Source organism: Sturnus vulgaris, chromosome 14 (assembly GCF_052056855.1).
Source record: "Sturnus vulgaris isolate bStuVul1 chromosome 14, bStuVul1.hap1, whole genome shotgun sequence".
Taxonomy (NCBI): domain Eukaryota; kingdom Metazoa; phylum Chordata; class Aves; order Passeriformes; family Sturnidae; genus Sturnus; species Sturnus vulgaris.
The window spans coordinates 6,796,555-6,818,450 of NC_142256.1; the positions used below are offsets into that span (position 1 = coordinate 6,796,555).

The window sequence follows — 21,896 nt, forward strand, 5'->3', positions numbered from 1 at the left end:
CAGAGCTCTTGGTGCCTGTGAGACATCCATTGTCTGCTTCAATTAACACCACTTGGAAAAGTTCAAAACTAATCCCTTAACAAGCAAATCAAGCAAGAGTTAATTAACACTAATCCAATGACTCAACAGACATTCACAGCTCCACTGTTCAGTGCAGCAGGACAGCTCTGCCCCATAGCCACATCTTACCATCATTTTTTCAAAGAGATCCATAACTTCTTTTTCTGATAAGTTCATGCAGCGCTCATCAACGAGGGCCTGGGCATGTGGGATCTCACTGATGGAAGGCTGGGAGTCAATGGGATGCTGAATGAGAGGCTTCTCTTTTTTCACTGCTGACTTTCTGAAGCTTGTGATTCTGTCACGCTGCAAAGACATTCAAAAAATAAGCAGAAATAGAAATGGAGACAAGCAGCCAATGACATGGCAGCAGTGCATATGGTTTTAGTGAATTCAAGCAGCAGAGTTAAACTGAACTGTAAGTAAAAATACTCTAATATTCAGAGATTCCTTGGCACAGAAAGACACTAACATATAAGGTAAACTCATGACAGGTCACATGCAAAAGGGATTTAAATATTTCCCACTAATCCAAAATTGCACCAGCTAGGTTAAACTCTTAGCACTTCAAAATCTTCAGCTCATCTTCTCCTGTGACTCTCTAATTATCCTGATAGGGAATTGATATGGTACCACAAAGGTAATGGCCAATGTCCCTTCAGTGAAGAGCTCCAAGTCTTTGGAGGACAACTGAAAAAGGCAGTGTTGGGAAGGAGGTACTCACAAGTTCATCAGGCTTATCAAACAATCCTGCTAAAGTAAAATCAAGTTTGTAGAGGAATTAATGCTCCAAGCATAGTTCCTAACTCCTCAAAGAGTTGTTGTTTTTTTTTTTTTTGAGTAGGAAGTGCTGGAATTAGTGCTGAGCTTTAGAAAGGCAGGTGATGGATTGCTCCCACAGCAGAACCCCCCATGGTTAAACACACAGCACACACTGCCAGGGCTGTCTCTGTTAGGGCTGGCACCACTCCCACCTCCTGGGCTGCAAGCATGCTCAGTTACTGGGTTAATATTGCAAATAACCAGCACCTTCCTTATAAGGCCATTTTCTTTTGTATTTATAACATAGAACACTGCATCTCTAATAATTTTTTTATTTAATAACAGTCATTTTATTATATATACACATATATATTCATTTGGACATCAAACATATGTTAATTTTCCTCCAAGAACTGTTTGCATCCACAAATATTCCAGTATTTGTTTCAGGCCTTATGAAGATGTGCTTTCCTCTAACAGCAGCTTATGTAGGGTTACCAGGATCATTCAGAGCATTGCTGTCATCTCCACCAAAACAGATAAACTGAAATTTATATTGGCTACTATTAAATGACCTCTCTGAGGTGTGAAATGTCTGATGGAGGACTTGGTTTGGAAAAAAAATTGATTCATTTTAGATTAGTGAGTCCAGAGTGGACACACTAGAACAAGAGCTGTGCAGTATGGAGAAGAAAGATTTTTTCTGTTGTTTTGTTTCTTTTTATTCTTTTTTTGTTGTTCATTGCTTTTGTTGTTATTTTTGAGATCTCACAGGATTATCTTTAATTTCTGAAAGAAAGTGTCCCCAGATAAGCTGCATTCCCTTGGAACTTTTTGAGCTTTTTTTTTGTTTTTGAGTGAGGGGTGATAGGGGTGTTTTCTTCCTTAGGTATTTTTATATTTGTGGACAGAAGCACAATACCTACAAGGATATTGTTAATGTCTTTGACAAAGCAAGAATATTTCTTTAATTCATTTTCTACCTTATTAGAAGAGTTTAAGCTACATTTTTGGAAACTAAAATTAGGGCATAGCCTGGTGAAAAGGCCAAGGATAAGCCAGTGCCTGAGAGGCAGTATCCAAATTTAGACAAATGCCATTTTATGTTGACCATTCAACAGTCACAAAAAGTCATTTAAGATCCAATTTCACCACACAGTGATCTGGTTCAAGCATAACTTATTAACAACAAATTTGTTCAATGAGATTGCACTGGTGAGATCACTCAAAAGACACAAAGGAATCTCCTGTGTGATTACCAGGCATCATTTCCTCATTTCAGATGTGTAGGCAATCATTAACTAAACAACCAGTCTGGCTTTATTTCATATATATATATATATATATATATATAAAATACAAGGCTGTCATTTTAATGAAATCAATTTTAATATCAGTTCCTAAAAAAAAAATACTTTGGAACCAGTTTCAAAGAATTCAGCTTAATCAAATTAATGCTACTGAATACAAACTTTGGCATTCAGTACACATTTATTACCCAAAAGGGTTCCACTTTCATCATGTGGCAAGCAGCTTTGAAGAAGCAGTGCAGATCATTTACTGGTCAAGAGAAATAACACTTCAACTGTTGAGTAACAGTTTCAACATAGCCACAGTATTATTACCAAAGTATTTAAAATGTGCTTAAGGAAGTTCCTCCAAATAGAAATCATGATTAATCGTCTTCAACTGAAGTCACAAATTAAGATCTTTAGGAATAGTCACTCAATTTTCTGGAATCTACTGCTTAATATCCTTATAAGAATGTTATTTTGTCCACAACATTGAGTAGAGTAGCATGCAGCGTGGAGTTACCATTGCAAATTAAGATGCTACAAAGACCTTACCACATCATCTGCCAAAGTTTTTATTTGAATATTCTATTAAAAAAAAAAAACGGAAAAACAACACACACAAATCAAAGAAAAAAAGACAGTGTTACCTACTGCTTCAGAATAAAGAACTCTATTTCATGTATTTGAACATTAAAAAGCATTTTAAATTTCCCTAAGTGTTCTAAAAAATCTGCAGGCAAAGGGAATGGGATCTCCTGCCTTTTCTGTGAAAAAGGAAGCTTGCATGCTTGTCCCGAGTGTGGAATTGAATGCGAGTGCTGCAGTGCTGCTGCCCAAAGGAGCAGCCAGCTCTGGCTGAAGGGTTTCCACAATAAACTCGGACTCCTGCACTGAGCCCTGTGCCCACCCCTGGGCACCCTCTGCCAGCTGGACACTGAGCCAGGCCAGCCTGGGGATGATGGAGTGGCTGAAATGTGGGAACTGGTGATGCACAAACCTCCCTCCCTCCCTCGTCACTTCTTCCTAAGCAGGAAAATCCTGACACCAATCACCGACCTTACATTTCTGCTCATGGCCAAAAAAGCCACTCGTGCTGCACACCAGTATCAACCATCATTTTATCAAGGAGCATTTGGTTCATGAACTTGGCTCGATTGACACAAAGGAGTCACAAATAGGAGTTAAGGTCTAGAACTCACGGTGGGACAGAATTTGAGAAGAATTCAGAGTACATGGGACATTGCAGAGGACTGACCCTGGTCAGGTCAGACCCCACACAGCCACCTGTTCATTCCCTCCCAGCACCATCATGCAGCCAATCAGAAATACAAAAGCAAGAAAAACTTGATGGTTAAGATATAAAGACCATGTAATAACCGCTGGGGAAAAAAGAAAATAAACAAATTTAAAAAGCCATCACTTGGCACCAGCAGGCCAATGCCTACCTAGGTTGTGAATTTGGAAATAAACTCCTCTCCACCCTGCAGCCCTGCCCTTAGTGCCCAGCATGATGTGACAGGTTTGGCAATGTCTTTGGGCACTGTGGATGAGCTGTCCTGGCTGTGTCCTCACCTCCAGACCAGCCACCCTGCTCCAGGGGGAGCTCACAGGAAGCAGAAATGCTGGAGACTGCCAAGGGCTGCTCAGCAAAAGCTGAGGCACTGGGGCTCCTTCTGTCCCTGCTGCTCTGGTCACAAATCCAGATGTGCTGCTCTGAACAAATCCACCTGAGCAAACCAGGACACACATCTGCACGTGCAGATGTTGACACCAACCTTTCATCTTCCAAACCATCACAACTCAAGGCCCTTCCTTACACCTCTCCTGTACTCTCCTCACCTGGACTGAGTATGGGATTTAGCATCTTGAAATCAAAACTAACATGTCCACTTAGCACTCCAGTAAATAAAGCTTTTAATTGAGATTACACAGAATAATTAAGTGACACCTAATCCTGTTTTCAACCCAGAGACAGCCAGGCAAGCAAGAAGTTCTTTAAACTCCATATGCATTTTAGGAGCTACTTTACAAGAACTTTTTTTCCCCTTTCTCCTTTCAGCACTGTCAATCTCTGCCAGAAGCTGGAACAGGATCATCTCCCCCATCTCTACACTTATATTGCATTTGTCACTCCAACTCGTCTGGGCAAAATACAGAATACTAAAACAAGACAGCACACTGCATTTTTTTCAGACCTTGCAAGCACTTTTCCCAGATATCCTTCTGGTGCACGAGCTCCACTGCTGCCAGCAGCCACTCGAGATAAGCAGCACATTGAACAGGGAGGAGACACACTGCAAGTAGCTGGAGGCACTTCTGTACCTGCAGATCCTCACACAATTTTGACAATCTCTTGTACTAACAAAGAAACTGCACTTCCAGGCTGATTTCAGAACACAACCCAAAAAGTAGTTTACCTCCCTAGAAGGAAATGTAAGATATTGCAGATTCTGTAGTCCTCCAGCATTATTCTTTCAGCCATCTATGAGACAGCCACAGCAACACAAGACAGGAAAATCTCTATCTTTTCCTGGCTTGTTAAAGACACTGAGCCCCTGTTTGCAGGAGCAGCCCAGGGGAAAAGGCTTCACAAAAATCTCTGAGGAAACACTTGCAGATAAGGAATATCAAATTAACATTTATATGTATAAATGCACATACAATTTAAGACAGCTGTAAATCATCTCTCTCCCAGTTATATTGACACAAAACACAGAATTTCTTCAGCATCTATAACCAAAGAACTATTTCCTAGTGACTGATTTAATTCTTTACTCAGAAGATTTAAGTGATAGAGCTTCTCCCTTTCAAACAGTCTTTCCAGTCTATCAATAATTAATATCATTTTCTGTTCACTCTTCCCAGTTTTACTCTGTATATCTGGCTACTTTCATAAACACAGACAGATCATGACAGTAAAGCACACAAAAATAATAGCATATACTAATGCAACTGCACCAGACAATTCTTCCATCTCAAAAGGTCTCAGCCAATATTTAGAGTAATAGCAATCTTGCACATGAAAATAGTACAAAGATATTCGTAGATCACATTTCTTGATGCAGAAATCACTGCCTCCCCATGCAAACAATGCAGGCTACAGCAGCAATAATGTCACATTCACAGAACTAAATTACTTCTGGTGATTGCATCAACTTTTAATACAAAACCCACAGCAAGCCTACTTTTCTATACCTTTTTCTAACTTGTGTTGTAATAAAACCTTCCAAATCACTTAAGCTGCCCATGAGAAGTAAACTGAGGTGTGTTTACATAGATTTATTATAATTAAGCATTCCTTTGCCATGTTCTTCATCGTTATGCTCAGGAATCTCACTCCCACCACAGAAATCAAATCAACTCCCAGATGAGCCCAGGCAGAATGAACAATGCTCAGCTGGGTGACTCCTGAACTGAACAGAATTTTCACTCCACTGCCCAGGCACATCGTGGTGTGCTGGGACACCCATTCCTGCACAGCCTGTGAGCCCAGGGAGCTTGAGCTCCCACTAAAGCTCATTTTCTAGGGCTAACAATCACACACTTGACCTTCTCTTCACTTTCATGCTGTTGCTTTTTTTTTTTAACTGAGCTCACATTGCTGTTTTATAAAATTTACTTGGACTTCAACACCTGCAGAATCCATGGTAAAGCTCCACTCAAGGACGAGAACATTGTATATTACCATTTTTAATTTGGTTACAAACAGGAAAGGAATGACTTCCCAAACGAGCACCTGAACCAAGGGAGTTTAAAGGGACAAATCCCAAACTGGTTAATATCTGAAGTACAAAAAATTGTCTGCATCTTGAATCCAGGTCTTAGTCACAAAATAGAATTCACTCCTACAACCTCTGTTCTTCATTTGGGAGAATGAATAATGTTCCCATTAGACAATTTAACCATCTGTTAAACATATTCAGTTTTGCAATTAAATCTAAAAAGATACCTAAGAAATTGTGAAAAGATACCCAAGTCATAAAAGCTGATGTGAAGAAACCAGGACTACACACTCATTTAGGCCTTTCAAGATCTTTACCCATGATGAAGTATACTTGACATTTTGTAAATTATATTTTAACTAATTTTATTACTAATGTTTGCTTTAGCATAATATTTTTCACACTTCAAGGAGCATTCACCATGCTTTCAGAAAAAACCTTGAAATGACTGTTGTGATCCATCTGCTTTCTCAAAAACACTTGAATTGAGCAATACCAAGCGTTTTGTGACAATTGTTGCACATTTCCATTTGGTCTATATGACACCATATGGAAAAAATCTTGTTTGCCTTGCAGCTGCTTGCTTCACCAACTCCTTGAATATGTATTATTCGATGTTTTAAATTAAGGCTTAACCTAGAGCCTGAACATGGAGGGAGACATGGGCTGCCAAAATGCAGATGGAGAAGTGTTGGCACCCCTGGGGCAGGGCTGTCCCAGTGCAGGATGGCACCACCACCCCGAGGGAAGCTGCCAGATTTGCCCCATTCCTCCACTTGTTCTCCCAGGAGAATGACCATCCACAAAAGAAAAATGGTCCAGAAATAAATTCGACAGTTCCTCGTGCTAAATAAAGCCCCAGGGTCACCCGGGCTGGGAAATCATTAACAGCAGAGGGCACCAATTCTTTAATCACTGCTCCCAAACACTAGGGGAGGGAACACAGGGGAATCATATCAGACACCCCTCTCATAAATGCCAGGGGCTGAGGTTTTACACAAGAGCAAATTAATTCAGAAATTGAAAAAAAACACAAACAATTTCATCAGCTTTGTAACTGAAGATACAAAAGGAGTTGAGGAAGATGTCTGAACTAACTTTATATATATAGATATATAATTTGGAGCTTAAATTGCCATCACTGTTTTGAAAAGTTTGTTTCAGACAATGGTTTCTTGGTGCTCATTGATAAGTAAGCTTTCAAAGACACAAGTAAATGAAAAGCTTTTTCCAAAAGCTGCAGTTCCATGTCAGTCTAAGCCAACAGAGGTGGTGTCCCCTGGGTGTGAGACACAGGGCAAAGGTGGCAGCAGGACAGACCAGGTTGCACAACTGCAGAAACATCTGCCAGTGCAGAGCCACAGCTGAAATCCCAACATTTCCACACCAATCCTATCAGCTGAGCTGCCAGCCCAGCAGCAGCAAGGCTCAGAAGCCTGGTACCCAACTGCAGAGCTCTCCATGCAGCCCCTCCCTGCTGCAGCCACGACCTGGCTCCTGCAAGACACGTTCTGCTTTGAGCATCTCAAACAAGTGCCTTGTGACACTGCAGCATGCTTTTTATTAGAGACAGCAGCCTTGTCATTACAGAAAAACAGTCTATCCTCAGAATGTTCTACAGATTTACATTCCTCAGTTCAAACTATCAACAGTTTGCTGTTAAAACTTTTGCAAATTAGACTTTGCAAAGAGCCAAGTTGCTTTCCTGCAAAGTGTGCTTAGCAGGACCATGCTCAGCACTGGATCTCTGCTGCTTGCTTTTCAAAAATGTGGTTGACTTGAGCTTTGAGTTTTTAGGAAACTTGGCTTTAGCTTTTCTGGTATAATATCATTGTGAAGAGCTTTTGACATATTCTAGAACATTTAAACTGGAAAAACTATGTCAAAACAATTCCTGACACAGTAAGTACAGACTTTATCTCAATTTTATGCTCAGACACAAGCAGTGGGATTGAGCTCTTGGCTTCCATCACAGAACAGTTTTGCTGGGTAGCAATACTCGATGGGCACTGAATTACTGCTCATCTTTTGCCCCTGCTCCTGCTGCTCCCGAGCTTTTCATTCAGACACGCTGGGGAGCTGCTGGCACTGAGTGAGAGCTGTTCTAAAGCCTGCAGTTGGGTCAATGAAGAGAATGAGAAAAGGCTTCCTTTTATACCTCACTTCCTCAAGAGACACCTTTTTCATGTGACAAGATTCACCTTTGCTCTGACTGAACTGCAATCTTAGTTTTTACCCTTTTAACCACAATCACACGCTTTGAACCTGGAATTAATCTTTTGTTGCAACCTTAGTATTTTCTCCCGAGAGGAGCAACTTGACTTGACTGAGTTGGTTTGAAATGATCTTAAAAAATGAAGCAGGAGAGAAATTTCTTCACCTCTAATACTTAGACACTTTTAAAAAAAGTTCTGCTTACTTGCTGCCTCTATGACAGGGTATACAAGGATAGTCCAATGTCCCTGCACAGGGAGAGGCTCAGGTTCTGTAAATGCCTCTTGCTGTTCTATGCACAGATAGATTTGGTAAGATTTTTAGTGGTTGTGTGTTCTGCTGCTCTTGTAGCTACAGTAAACACTGAATTAAGTGTCCAACTCCATTTGGATTTTCCTATGAAACCATTTGAGAAGTTAAACTGGCAGAATGCATCTCTGGGGAGAGGACTGATACACTTCAAAATAAAGCAAAACACCCCCAGCAAGCTGCAGGAGCTGCATTGGACACTGGGCAGTTCCTGGAAAATGGAATACATTGCCTTGGAAAGACTTGGAGAAAGTGAGAACATGTGTATCTGCTTTGTTTGGGTTGTTTTGTAAGTAGTAAGAAAATCCAACCAACCAACACAAAGCCCACAAACAAACTGGCAGCAGAAGGGATGCAGTGAGCCAAAGGAGCTGCAATTCCTTGTGAAGACATTCATTTTGTGTACTCAGCTGACTTGGAACACAGACACAGGGATCATGTCAACAACTTCTTAGAATAATCTTGTCTGTCTTCCAAGACAGACCTACTAGTAAAGAGCAAGCCCTTAATCAGAGCAGTATTTGATCCCTGCATAAGTTGATGGTAAAGCCACTTTTTTTCAACCTTAATAATAAATAATGTGATAGTAAAACTTGGAAAAATGAGTAGTGCTGCTGTCATAGCAGGGAACTCTGGCTTTTCCTCAAAGAACTGAAATTCAGGGTTGATAATTTCCATAGGCATGGACCACAATGTAACTCGATAAGCAAAATATCAGTTTAACAATGTACAGCTGCTGTGGCACACACTAGGGCTTCTGTTCTTTTCCCTATTCTTTCCTGTTTATAGCAGCATCCTTAGATTATTTGTCCTTTGGGGAAGTAGGAAATGAAGCCATGACAATTGGACTTAATAATGAGGAAGTCCATGGTATCATTTGACTTCAGTACAGGTGAGAGTCCCTATCAAGAACAAACTGGAATTCAGGACAATTAGAGAAACTTGTCACAGATTATGGACAATCTGTTATTTTCTGCTGAAGGTGATAAAAAATGGTTTATCTTTAATATTAAAGTGTTAAATGTGTTTTGGCTACCCCAGAACACTCACATGAATTTTATAAAGGTTTTTTCATGAAGCAATTCTTCAGAAATATCAAAAGTTAACTGATGGGATTAGTGCTTATCTTAGAAGTCGTTCAGGAATTAGTCTGAGTCACAGAACACTGTAACTTTAATGGATTTAGGAAGCCTGTCCTCTCCACCCAAGCTTTGTCTGAAGTTCAAATATGAAGGCATATTAAAAATGCAAATTGCCTTTCTGGTCTGCATTTTACCCAAGCCTTCTGCTGCACTCCTCACCTTTCTAGTTTAGGAGCATCTCCACCACGCTACAACAAACTGGAGAAGGAAAACAAAACTCATTGCAGTCAATTTGATGGTGTAAAATTTATTTCAGTGTGTACAAAAAGCAGAGAGCAAAGCCCCTGTGCAGCTCACAAAGAGGGGCAGAGCCAGCCTGAGGATCAAGGCTCAGCTTTGGAACTTGGCCATCTGACATGGGGCTACCCTGGGAGCTCCAGGCTTTGTGCTCAAACCTTTTATTTGTCATTTACCCACTAAATGTGCCTGGCACAACAATTACAACAGACATGGTAGCAGTGTATATTGACAGCTTGATGGAAATTCTTACCTGTCCTAAAACAACTGGGACATGCAACCACATCAACTCTTAATAATTGTCAAGCTCTCATCACTCAGGTACTCACACAATCACAAATGCAAACATCCAGCACAGCTCCATTATGAAACCAAAGTATTTCAGAAGTTACTCAAATTTCATAGACAAAAATAATTCACAGCAAGAGAAAGAACACGAAGAACCAAAACGCAGACAGGAAAGCAGAAAACTTTCTACTGCATAAGAATTAACAGCTTCTATTCTGTTATTAGGAACTAGAATCTAGTGAATCTCTTGTTGTTCCTGACAAAGCTACACTCATTAAAAAACACTAAACCACAGGCACCCTTAAAGGTCATTAAAACAACCATCATTAACTCTTCCCATATTAAGGAGTAATGAACTGCAGAACTACCATTTTTCCTGACCAAAGCACTTATTTTGTCTTGTTCCACCATCCCTGAGAGCCCAGACTGAATTTATACCGAGCCACTTGTGAACACATAACCAACTAATTGTGACAAAAAGGTGTCCATGGGGACATTTAAGGTGTCAGGTGATTTCCTCTCATCTTCATGCCTACACACGTGCAGTTTGTTTATGTGACTCCAGTCAGGACAGAGTCATTAATGTTTGACCACAAAGAACCTGAGTCCCTCAAACCAACCTGCACACACCAATCCTGCAATCCTTTGGAATTTCAAATTACAGCTGCTGCTCTCCTGGCTGTAGAGCAACAGTCCTGCAGCACTGGAGTCTGGCATTCTATAGCATTACTCCTTAAATATTTTATTTTTTATTTAAAAACTTTTTCTAAACTGGGAGAAAGCAGCACTCAAAGTTCCACAATCCTCAAGCAAGTTCTTCTGTATTTATTCTCATTCAAAGGGACAAATTAAATATGTTAATGGTGTCTTGTTATAAAAAGAAAAGTTCACAATTCCACTAGGGCAGCAGTAAGTGTGTTAGTATAGATATTTACACACACACAAAAAGAAAAATCACTAAGGAATAGAAAGCAGAACTTTTTCCAATGACATTGTTTTCAATCTGCCACTTGGACACTAACATTTTCCACCTTGGAAGCAAGTTTAAACTATTATAAATTGAAAATATTTTTAGCAACACTATGCAAAGAACATTAGCAGGCACATCAGATATTCACCATATTCATTATTTTCTCCAATACCCTCTAGTCCCCAGTGATTTTCTGAGGCTCACTCAAAGGAAAGGGAACCTTACAAGAAATCCACAGGCACCACCTTGACATTGCCCTTGTGTCACGCTGCTGTTTACACAGGAGGAGCCTGTATCCATTAGAAACTCCTCAGAACATTGTGCCTTACACAACACACCAGGTGTGGTGACATGACACCCTGCACTACACCTTCAGGCCAAATATTACCACACCCAGCTGAACCAAAAACCTTCAGGAGCTCTATTAAACCATGGCCACATCAGCTTGTTGCAGAATTGAACTTGCAAGTTATTTCTCCATTTCTATAAATGAGAAGAGGCCAGGATTTAGATCGTCATGTACATTACAAAATCATTTCATTGCCACAGCAGATCCTTCTCAGATGTGTGCTGTTATCACACCATGGCAAATTACAGAGCCAGCAGGAGGAGGGCTGCAAAGCAGACACAATTCCAGGGAACTGGTGCATGAACTTTAGACAAATTCACACAACAGAAGGAGTTATAATGTGCCATAACTCCTCTTAGTTCTAGCAAATAATCAACCAAGAGCAAATAGCAAAGGAGCTCTGACAGGTTCATTTTCATCATCTTGTTTGTCCCACTCCACAAAACTGATGTCAGCACAGACCAAGGGGAGCATGGAGAGTGCTGAAGCCCACTCTGCTCCCCAAAAAAGCCAATTCTTTAACTGGCACCCCTTTCCCCCATACAATCAATTGTTATAATTGGTATAATAAATTTGTCTTACAGGCTGTGTTAGTGCTAATTGTGTCACACAACATCCCACCTGCTTTACTTGTTAGGAAGCTACATTTGCAAGTGGGAATCCTTGAGGTGCTCATTCCACCATTACTGGAGCACAAAGCCACTTCATTCACAAGATTTGAAGATTATTTTGGTCTAAAACCAATAGCAGCTTTAAGACAAGTTAGCTTTGTCTTCCTGGAACTTTATCAAGAGGCTGTTTCAATTGTTAATCTTTCAAAATGATTTGCTCTATCACCATAGCCAATTCTAAGAAAAAAAAAACCCCAACTTATTTCCTTCTAAAGAAAGTTACTGTACTTTTTTTTAATAATGAATGTAAGAAATTATGATATACCACTTGCAAGCAACTGTGCAAAATCATTAATTTCAGTAATTTCCTGACTTCTTGTGCTTTAAGGCTGAACAAATAAACTGATGAAGAACAAACTGAAATTGTCAGTTGCTCCAGCAGGAACTGACATTGCTTGTTGTACTCTGAATTTGGACAGGGATGAAAAGAATCAGAGCAATGTTATTTGCCATTACTGCTCTATTGTTTACCTCTAGAGAACTGCAAGTGATGCACAAAATACAAAGTCATCTTGTAACCCACTCCATGGTTTTAGGCACATCTTTTCCTTCTGCCAGGCCACCAGCAATCCCAGTGTCACTGGCACTTTACAGGCCACCAGTGACACCAGAACAAAGTTCATCCCTGAACATTTGGGCAATTCAGCACCAGCCACGCTGCCTGAAATCTCAGGCAGCACCACCTGCATTTCTGTGCAGCTCTCAAGTTGCCTTTCACTTGGCCTGGGTGGAATCAGCTTTGTTTGCAAAGCTTCCTGCATTGTACAGAAGTGCTCTACGGTTTTGTCTTACAAGGAGCAGTTCAGGAAGTTTAATTACCACAGACAGGCTTATCACTGTCTCTATCACATCACTTCAACAGTGTCAATAGCAATTCCCATTAAAAGCTGCAGCATTTATCTAAACAGCAGCACCAAGCATGCCCTGCACTGCCATGGCAGCAGCACTGCCTGACCAGAATAATCCTCAGAACAGAAGTTTTGTAAGACATGAATTTTATTTTTCAGTGATGGTTGCACCCTAGATAACTTTACTTGCTGGAATATGCTGACTTTGATCTAATAAGACCAAGACTTAGAACACAAGGATTTTGGTGCACTTTTTCCTCAATCATACACTTGAAACAAGAACTCTCTGCACTGATTTCACTCAGACACTATGATTTCAAATGTAAGACATGTGATGTGATTGCCAAAAATCTCTGCCCAACCTGACTCACAGTTCACTTATGCAGTACACAGATATCTAAAGGAGTCACACAAGAAGCACATAGCTTTTTTTTTTTTTTTGTTGAGTCCTGTTGGCCCGACAGGCTCAATTCAAATCATTCCCCAACTCCTGCACTGATATGGGTGGTGCAACACAGCTGGGAAACCTCTCCCAAGCACACTCAGCTGATTTCTGCTTTAAAGCTGCTTCATAAAAGCTTTTATCCCACTGTTGGATGCCAGGTTATGGCACATTAGTCAGAATGCCGAGTTCCTAGCTTTTGATTCATCTCAAAGCTCACTTCGGTGTTAAGCACAAACAATTTCTGCTTTTAAACATAATATGGATGCTCCTTGGGTGAATCACCAAGTCCACTTGCTCTCCAATTAAAGGAGCTCTCTCTTCCCCCTAACAATTTGTTTTGCAAGTTACACAACATCTTTCTCCTAATCTGATTAATTTAAAGGCCACCTCACACTCAGAAGGCAGCCCCTTTCAGAAATGTGCTTTGTAGTAAGTGCAGAACCCTGCACTGAGCAGCTCCCACACAGACCTGGGGGGAACCTGGGGCTAAAGCAGAGTGTAAGCATGGCACTGGCACCACGTGCTTCTGCTAATCCTAAACTGACATCAGACATAACTTGAATTAAAAACACCACCAAAAACTGGCCACGTTCATTTCTAGTTAGAGCTCTAACACTCCCAGAGCACCCCAAATCCTGTTACAGCACCTCTTCTCAAGTGCTGGCTCTCAGAACCACAGCTGCTTTAAAGGTTCTCATTCTTGACTCAGGGCAGTCCAAACTCCTGCCCAAAAAGCAGGGTCACCCACCAAACTCCCATCAGCATGCTAAAGACTCCAGCCACGTTCAGAACTTGAAAACCTTCAAGTGATTCCAGTGTCCCTGACCAACAAGTACTCAATCACCATTCAGATTATTTCCCCCTTATAGTCTCGTCTCCAGCTCCTTTTTATGAGCTCTGTCTCCCCTTCTTCTGCCATCAACTTCTGTCCAAAGTCTGACTTCAACTTCTCAGCCAAGGAGATGCTCAACTTGCCAAGGCCTTGGTAAGGCACACCAGAGCTGACATCACAAGCACTTCCCAGTTCCTAGGTCCCTGCCAGAATTATCCATTTCCCATGTGACTCCAGTGTGGAGGAGAGCAAAGAACATCTGAGTTAAGCTTTAACCAGCAGAGGAATCCCAGCAATCTCCCTGACAACCTTAATTTAGTCTGTTTGTCCTAGCAGAACAGGCATGCTTTAAAACAAGCCAAACAAGCACATTGCCAAACCCATGGAACTGCTCTCTGCCACCTCCTGCCAGCCTATTCTCAGGGCTGACGTGAGATCAGATGATTGTTTGCCAAAACAATTTAGATTTTTTTCTGCCCATTTCACTGCAAACAGAAATGACGACAAAAATACCAGGCACTTGTTCCAACCTCTAGTCCTTAAGCCAGCAAAAAATGAGGAAAAAAAAACAACCCAAACCTCCCCCAGCAGCAGTTATGAGTCCAGGTGCTCATAACACTGATCTCAAACTTCAGTAAAATACTCCAGTTCCCACACTACTACTATAAAAACGGGAACTAAACTGTCATTGTGCATTTTTGTCACATTCACCATTGTATGAAACCTGAACACCTCTCCCAACTACCTAAAGCAGAAAATAAATGAATTAGTAGTTCTGATACAGCTCACCTTTAATTACTTGTGTGTGTACATAGTCATCAACTGCCTTACAGAGAAACTCTTTAAAGCATTGTTTCCTTTCCCAGCACAGATTCTCTCTCAACAGCCCAGTCCTGCTTCCTGAGAATCAGGAACAAGTGCCACTGACCAGGCTGCAGCCTTTAAAAACCCCACCAAACAAACCAGGCACTTGTACAGGCCAAGCACCACTGCACACCTTCTAGTTTGAGATGAAGAGAACAGAGATAAAAACCTTTCTATTCTAGTTTCCCTTCCCTCAGGATAATGACTTCAGTTCCTAGCCCTCTGTCACCTAGAGCCATTTTTATCACATAAAAATCATTGCTCTGGATTTCTTCCCAAGGATTTGCCTCATTTCAGTTCCTGTGCCAGGATCCAAAAATACTTTCTCCTGTCTGTGTAGCTGCACACCCTCTCCCACCAAGCCCTTGCTCAGCACTCCCCTGGATGTGTGACATTAATTCTGAGAAGAGGCAAACCCCTGGCAGCACGCTGAGAGCTCCTTGAATTACACCCAGCACATGACAGAGCACAGGTTGATTCATCTCTCAAACCCGACGAACTGTAAATCACAAAGATGAACCAAGAACCATCTCCACACCCAGTTGTGGGGAACTTTGTATGTGAGCTAAGTGACAACTCAGCACCAGCACTGTGTGGTTTCCTTGTCACACGTCCCAAATACAGCTTTATCTTTATCTTACTTGCACAACGAAAAGGACAGGGATGAGGTGCAGGTAAAAATGCTCTCCCAGTGCCTGAACACATTGCCAGCCTCAGCAGAAACAACTCCTCATGCCAAATTAAAGTAGGATTACTCTCCTGTATAATGGATGAAGCCTTTTCCTGATTACAGGCTTGCTCTTCCCTTACAACCCCATGGTAATTACTGATAAACCTGGCTGTCCAGTCACCCCAACTCAATTTAAAGCACACCTGAATCCCACTCCTTTTTCTCCCTCAAAAGTAAATCTCTGTTCTTGTCAGGTTTATACACCATCATGTCCAGAGTGAAAAAAATCTGCTTTTCTATTCAACCCACTCACTCAATTTTATCAAAGATCAGTCACTTATCCTAGGGCAAAACTATCTTTCAGAAGGCTCTGATTTGAGCAACATATCCCTGCTCTGATCCACGGTGCTGCTGGACTGCAATCATCCACCCTCTCAAGAAACAAAAGCATAGGGCTGTGAATGAAGTCAAATATTAACATAACAGACTTTTTTCCCAGTCAATGGAACAAGGAAAGTTTATTCTAGTGATTCTAACATAATAGACCATGCAATGGCAATAGTCATCCTGTTCAATCCCATTTTGAGCTCATTTCACTTTGATTTTTCAAATTATGTATTTCTATCAGAACAGAGTTCTCTCCTGCTACAGCAAAATTTAAATTTATATTCACAGCTTCCAATAAAAGCACTTCCCTGGGTGATTTTTGAATCAGTTCCCTGCAGGGATCTTCAGGCAGCCTTCTTAGCTCCTTAGCAGGAAATAGTAAAGGCAGTATAAACACACCCAAAGGTGTTGTTTATACAAAGTTTATCCTATGCAAGGAAACACCAGTTTGTTTCCAATAACACCATGAAACAAAACAAGACACCACATTTGCTTATCCTTTGCCAAGAGACATATTGCCACTTTTAATACAAGTGCAGCTCATCATTCATGTTTCTGAAACAATTAGAACTTCCAGTAACTTTTCTATGCCTCAGTGTTAGATGTTTACCAACTTCCCCATGCGCTAACTTCATTTTCGGTGATAGAAAAAACAAACAAAACAAGAAAAAAACCCAAACAAATAACAAAAACCCAAACTGCAGTTGTCAGGTTGAATATCTAAAAGCCCTATACTCAATGAAAGGAACACAAGGTGGGAGAACTTCAACACTGAACCAGTGTGGGGGAAATCCCTTGCAACAGGTTAAATAAAGTTTGTAACTAGTACTATCTCCAAGGAGAGGACTCAGGAAGGTTTAAATGTCTGCTACACTGTTGCTCTTGGAAATACAACCAAGAACTGCCCTAAACACTGTAAATTCAACACGTGTAACTAACAAATGTAAACAATCAAAGGCAAACACTGGCACATTAGCGGGTTTTGCTACTGCAGCATTTATAAAGTGTGATTCCACCCAGTGATGCTGCCCTGAACTCTGCCTGAATTTCAGCCCATCAGTAAAAAAATCAAAGAGCACAGCCATAATAAGCTGCGGCCCTAAAGAAGATATAAAAAAAAAAAAAAAAAAAGAAACCACCCAGTTCAGAAATGATTTCCCTATTAAGCGAGAGGTTCCATTGGTAACACGTGGTTGGCATCATGATCAGCAGCATTCTGGATTGTTCAGGCTGGTCGGCCGCACCCGCTGCTCTGTCACCGAGCGGGGCAGAGGTTGCGGAGCAGCGCTGGCCGTGTCCGTGTCCCTCTGTCCGTGTCCCCAGCCGAGCGTGGGAATCCCCACGGCCCGCACGGCTCCCGGTCCCTCCCGGCGCTGTCCGTCCGAGGAGCCCCCAAAAGGCGCTCGGAGCCCCGGGCTTTAACGCGCAGCCTTTAATCCCCGGAAAGGCTCCCACGCCCCGCACTGCCCGCTGGAAGCGGCGCGCCCGCATCCGCACCCCCTCCTCCTCCTCTTCTTCCCCCTCCTCATCCTCCCCGCGGCCGGGCCGTTCCCCGCCCGTCTCCCCGCGCTCTCGCTCACCAGCTTGGGCTTATTCCGGCTCTCCTCTTCCGCGGCGCGCCCGCCGCGCTTCGCGTTCATCCTGCCGGAGCCCAGCGGCTCCTCGCCACCCGCGCCCGGAGCCGCGTGTCCGTCCATGGCCGCGCGGACCGAGCCGAGCCGAGCCGAACGGGGCCGAACCGAACCGAGCCGAGCCGAGCCGAGCCGAGCCGAGCGCTCACGGCCGCACCGGCCCCATGGGCCCCCCGCGCCCGCGGCCGCGCCCGCTCCGCCCGGGGCGGCTCCGCTGCTGCCGGCCCCGCCGCGCACGCGCACGGCGCGCCCGAGCCAGCGCGGCTGCGCGGGAGGCGACCGCGCCTGCGCACTGAGAGGCGCGGCAGGAAATGGCGGAGCCCGAGGGGAGCGCGGAACGGGAACGGCCCAGAGCGGGGAAAGGAGCAGCTGAGCTCCGGGCCGGATTTATGGCGGAGCCGTGCGCTGGGAGGGGCCGCGGGCAGCGTGCGCTTCCAGCCCGGCCACGGGCGGGGCACTGCCCTTAGCCCAGGTGTGTGCAGCCCCCGCCTCACCTGGCCTGGGATGGAGCCGCAGCTGCTGTGCGTGTTCTAAATGACAATGTAATAACAGCGGCTTTCGTACTTATGTATTGGCTTTTGCATGTTGTTATTAATCACAGGTGTTTTGATGTGGTACTATTTATACTTAATTTAACCGTTTTTGGTATAATATGATGTGTCTGTTTATGTATGCCTCGTATCGCTTTTATAAATAATAATGTTATGTTATATCTTAGACCGCAGCATAATATTAAAATAGAGACTGGCATGTTAATTTTTTTTTTCATGTAACTAACTCATAGAATGGTGTAAAATAATTAGATGATTGCCCGCATTTGTGGACTATCTTATCTGAAGGACAACAATAACAAAAACCAGAACATCTAGAAGAAGAATTTATTGACTCCTCGTTTATGAGGGAGTGTAAAAACAACAGGATGGAACCACGAGAAGAAATAAAATATATTGATCTAATCAACAGGATGGTATGCCAAGTCAGAGGTTAAAACCAAGCAAGAAAATCCCTGAAACATCCAAACTCACAGGAATGTTTGAATAATGTATAAAGTCATGAATATGTATGTACCCCTGTAATGTGACAGTGTACAGAGAACATTGTTTTACACTAAGGTGTGGTTTCTGGCCCATTGACAGAAACACTCCAGTGCTGGATATTTGCCCCTTTTTATCCCTTATTAAATTTTTAAAAATTCCTAAGTGTGAACTTTGTTCCCTGGCCAATCTGTGCTAAGGCCTCTCCATCCTCACAGGGAAGGATTTCTTCCTGATACTTAATCCAAACCTCACTTCGTGATCTTGTAAATTGTCTTGTCCCATCTTTGCTGAAGGTTCCTGGCAGGTTCTGAAAAGCCTCTCAGAGCACCCCAAAGCTGCCCCTCTCTTCTCCAGCCTGAACAATATCTGGGTCATCTGCCCGTGTTCTTTCTACACCAAAAAATTGGTTAAAGCATTTCTGTGGCTTCCAGAATCCCTTTGGCCAGGCTTTGCTGTGTGAACTGAAGGTCTCTCAGGATGTTCTGTATCAGCATGGACAGTGGAAAAATCGTGTGTTATAAGTCTGGTTATTAAAGGTGTGTTGACAGATGTCTTCGTGTCAATATTGTGGCTATTTTTAAAAGAAAAATACACATTTTGTGTTGGTCCAGCTGAATCTGTGCCTGCTAAATGATGTTGAGAAAGCAGTCATGAACACCATCATGATCTGTTGTTTTGGTGGGACTTGGGAGTTCACATTTAGATATAAATTTTTTATAAATTTATATAAATTTATATAAATTTATCAGTTTATTGCCCTCTAGGAGAGGGTCCCACCTCAGCACTGATTCCACAGGGGAGTTGTACTTTTGAAAAGGCCAACAAGACAGAACACTGAATTTCTGATCTCTGTCTAATGCACACACAGTGATGCACAGCCTGAGATTCAGGGGCTCTCTGCATTTCTTGTGGCTCTCTGAGGCTTACCTGAGTACTGGGGAAATATTTATCTTTTAAATCCAGCAATGAAAACCTATTGATAAAATCTGACAATACCACCTTTCAAATAAAATGTCAGCTCTAAAACTGGCAGGGCTCTTAAAATCAAAGTAGAATCTTGGCAGCAGAAGTTAGGAGGTTATAAAATAGACCAGCTCTGTCTAGCTGCTCTGTTCTACAATTTCCTCTGAGATTCATCTCTTCCTTGCTGTATAAATCTTTCCTTGTTATGAAAAATCATTCTGATTTTAACAATACTTATTTGGACATAGTTTATGATACCATCTTAACCATACCTAAGTTGGAATTATGAAATTAATTAAGTAATCATTAATTTAATTACGTTTGCAATGTCAGATAACGTAATGCCATTTCTAACTACATCCATTTATAGTTTACAGGATATCATTCTACAGCAACAGTTTAACAATGGTTAGTTAAAAACAAATGCTCAAATCTGGTTTTTTTTCTTCTTTTCAATTAGCTCTAATGATCTTTTAGGGTTTTCTCTGCTGTCTATATTTTTCTGTATTAAGCAGCGCCCTTATTAGTCAGTCCACATTCAGAGAAAATAGAGAATAATTCCCAACAGCCTGGCATCTATGCACAAATCTGAGAAATCTAATCTAAACACAGATCTAATCTCTATGCACAAATTTGAGAGTTTTTCAACCAAATTCTCTAGCACTATTTGTTCAACATAACTGCTCAAGAACTTTTCGTCCTCAAATTTTCTGAACTTGCCACAATGCTGCTCATGCTGCATTAGCCAAGTGTTCTTCAGTGAAGCCTTGACATTGAACTGCCCTCTAAGGTTCAGGAGCAGCTGGCACAAGATGCCAGAAATAACTTGTGGTGTGAGTGAAAGCAAGTGCACATGTGAGAAATTGAGAAAATTGAGCAAATGTACATTCAGGCCTTGAGTTAATTTAGTTTGGATGGAGTAGAAATCAGACGACATTCCTGAATTTAGCAAAACATGAAGAAAACCACTGAAGTCAGGTGTGGGGACACCACACATCCCTGAAAACACGGGAGATTTGTTGTTTTAGTGCTGGTACATTGTAATTCCTGCACCCTTGTCGGAGTGATGGAGAAATGATGTGCAACCATCAGGCTGCAGCTGCATCATGTGACAAAAACTCATCCCACAGCTGCTCTTAGTTCCCCTTGCTGGGTTTGCCTGCCCTCCTGGGACACATGGCTGCTTGCTTAGCAGAGTTGTGTCATTTCTTAAACTCTGATTTACAAATGCTTTGCAAGCCTCCATTTGGGGTTTTCAGCTGCGGCTTAAAATTGTTGTTTTTGTTGCACAAAACATTGCTGCAGGATTTGCTGGAGACCTGCTTTTGAAAAGCTTGCTGTAGATCAAGTGTCATTAGATCCACTTCACAGCCTCCTCAGCACAAGTTAAAGCCTGGTGTTTTCTTTTTGAAAACGTTTTTAGTCATACTGCTGCAGTTTAGTGTTCTTCCTCCACCCCACTCCAGTTTCCAGGGCTGAGAAGCAAATATTCCATGTATGAACTGAGGACCTTTATGGCCATATAAACTCTGCAGGTAATTCCAAGCAAAAGGAGCGAAGAGAAATAATCTAGCTATCCCAGTAAGAAAAATTTCCCTGGAAAAGCCTCTCAACACCGAAAGGAAACAAACAAAAAAACTCCCCAGAAAACCACAAGTGTGCTTAAGGCAAGCAGACAAACCTCATTTTGGCAGACACTGCAATGCAGTATTTTGGCTCAACTCCGAGAGCAACAGTGTGGCCTGAGGGTGGAAACGAGGAGTTGTACAAACTGTTCTCAACTTGGCTTCATCTCTGAAGCAAATGGATCTCAGAACTATTTATTTCACAACACTGCAAACATGTAACTCCAAAAAGCCACTGCTCTGTAGGTGCTGACATTTCTCCTTATGGTTTCGTGTGTAATCTTTGTCCCCTTCAGGCACAACAACCACAGCAGCTCACAGAGATCACACAATCTTCCCTACAGCCAAGTGATCAGACACTGATAAGTGTGAGGTATTGAGCATGCCCAAAATGTGCATTATTTTATATCTGAACTGATGAAATGAGGATGATGGGCTAACCCAGCAATATGAGACCTTACAGCTCTTAACATTGTCCCTCTAAACACACCAAAAAGTTCAACCATGCAAGGTTGCAGAAGGCACTCACTCCAAGCATATCCAAAAAGGAAAATGATTCTGGGTTTATGAGAATT

General features: G+C 42.1%; 1 protein-coding gene across 3 annotated transcripts in view; it reads right to left on the reverse strand.

Annotated features, from left to right (window-relative positions):
- The window catches only part of DIAPH2 (diaphanous related formin 2), a 166,297-nt gene extending 148,494 nt beyond the window's left edge, over positions 1 to 17,803 (reverse strand). The window contains exons 1-3 of one of the 3 annotated variants that reach the window (XM_088173059.1): positions 17,646 to 17,800; positions 2,670 to 2,702; positions 190 to 366 (exon numbers count right to left, since the gene is read on the reverse strand). In XM_088173059.1, the coding sequence (XP_088029185.1) occupies positions 190 to 366; positions 2,670 to 2,702; positions 17,646 to 17,762 (327 nt within the window). In that variant the 5' untranslated portion in view covers positions 17,763 to 17,800. Of the gene's footprint in view, positions 1 to 189; positions 367 to 2,669; positions 2,703 to 17,645 lie in introns of all 3 variants that reach the window. The other 2 variants (XM_088173058.1, XM_088173060.1) reach the window with 2 other exon arrangements.
- Positions 17,804 to 21,896: the final 4,093 nt, after the last annotated feature.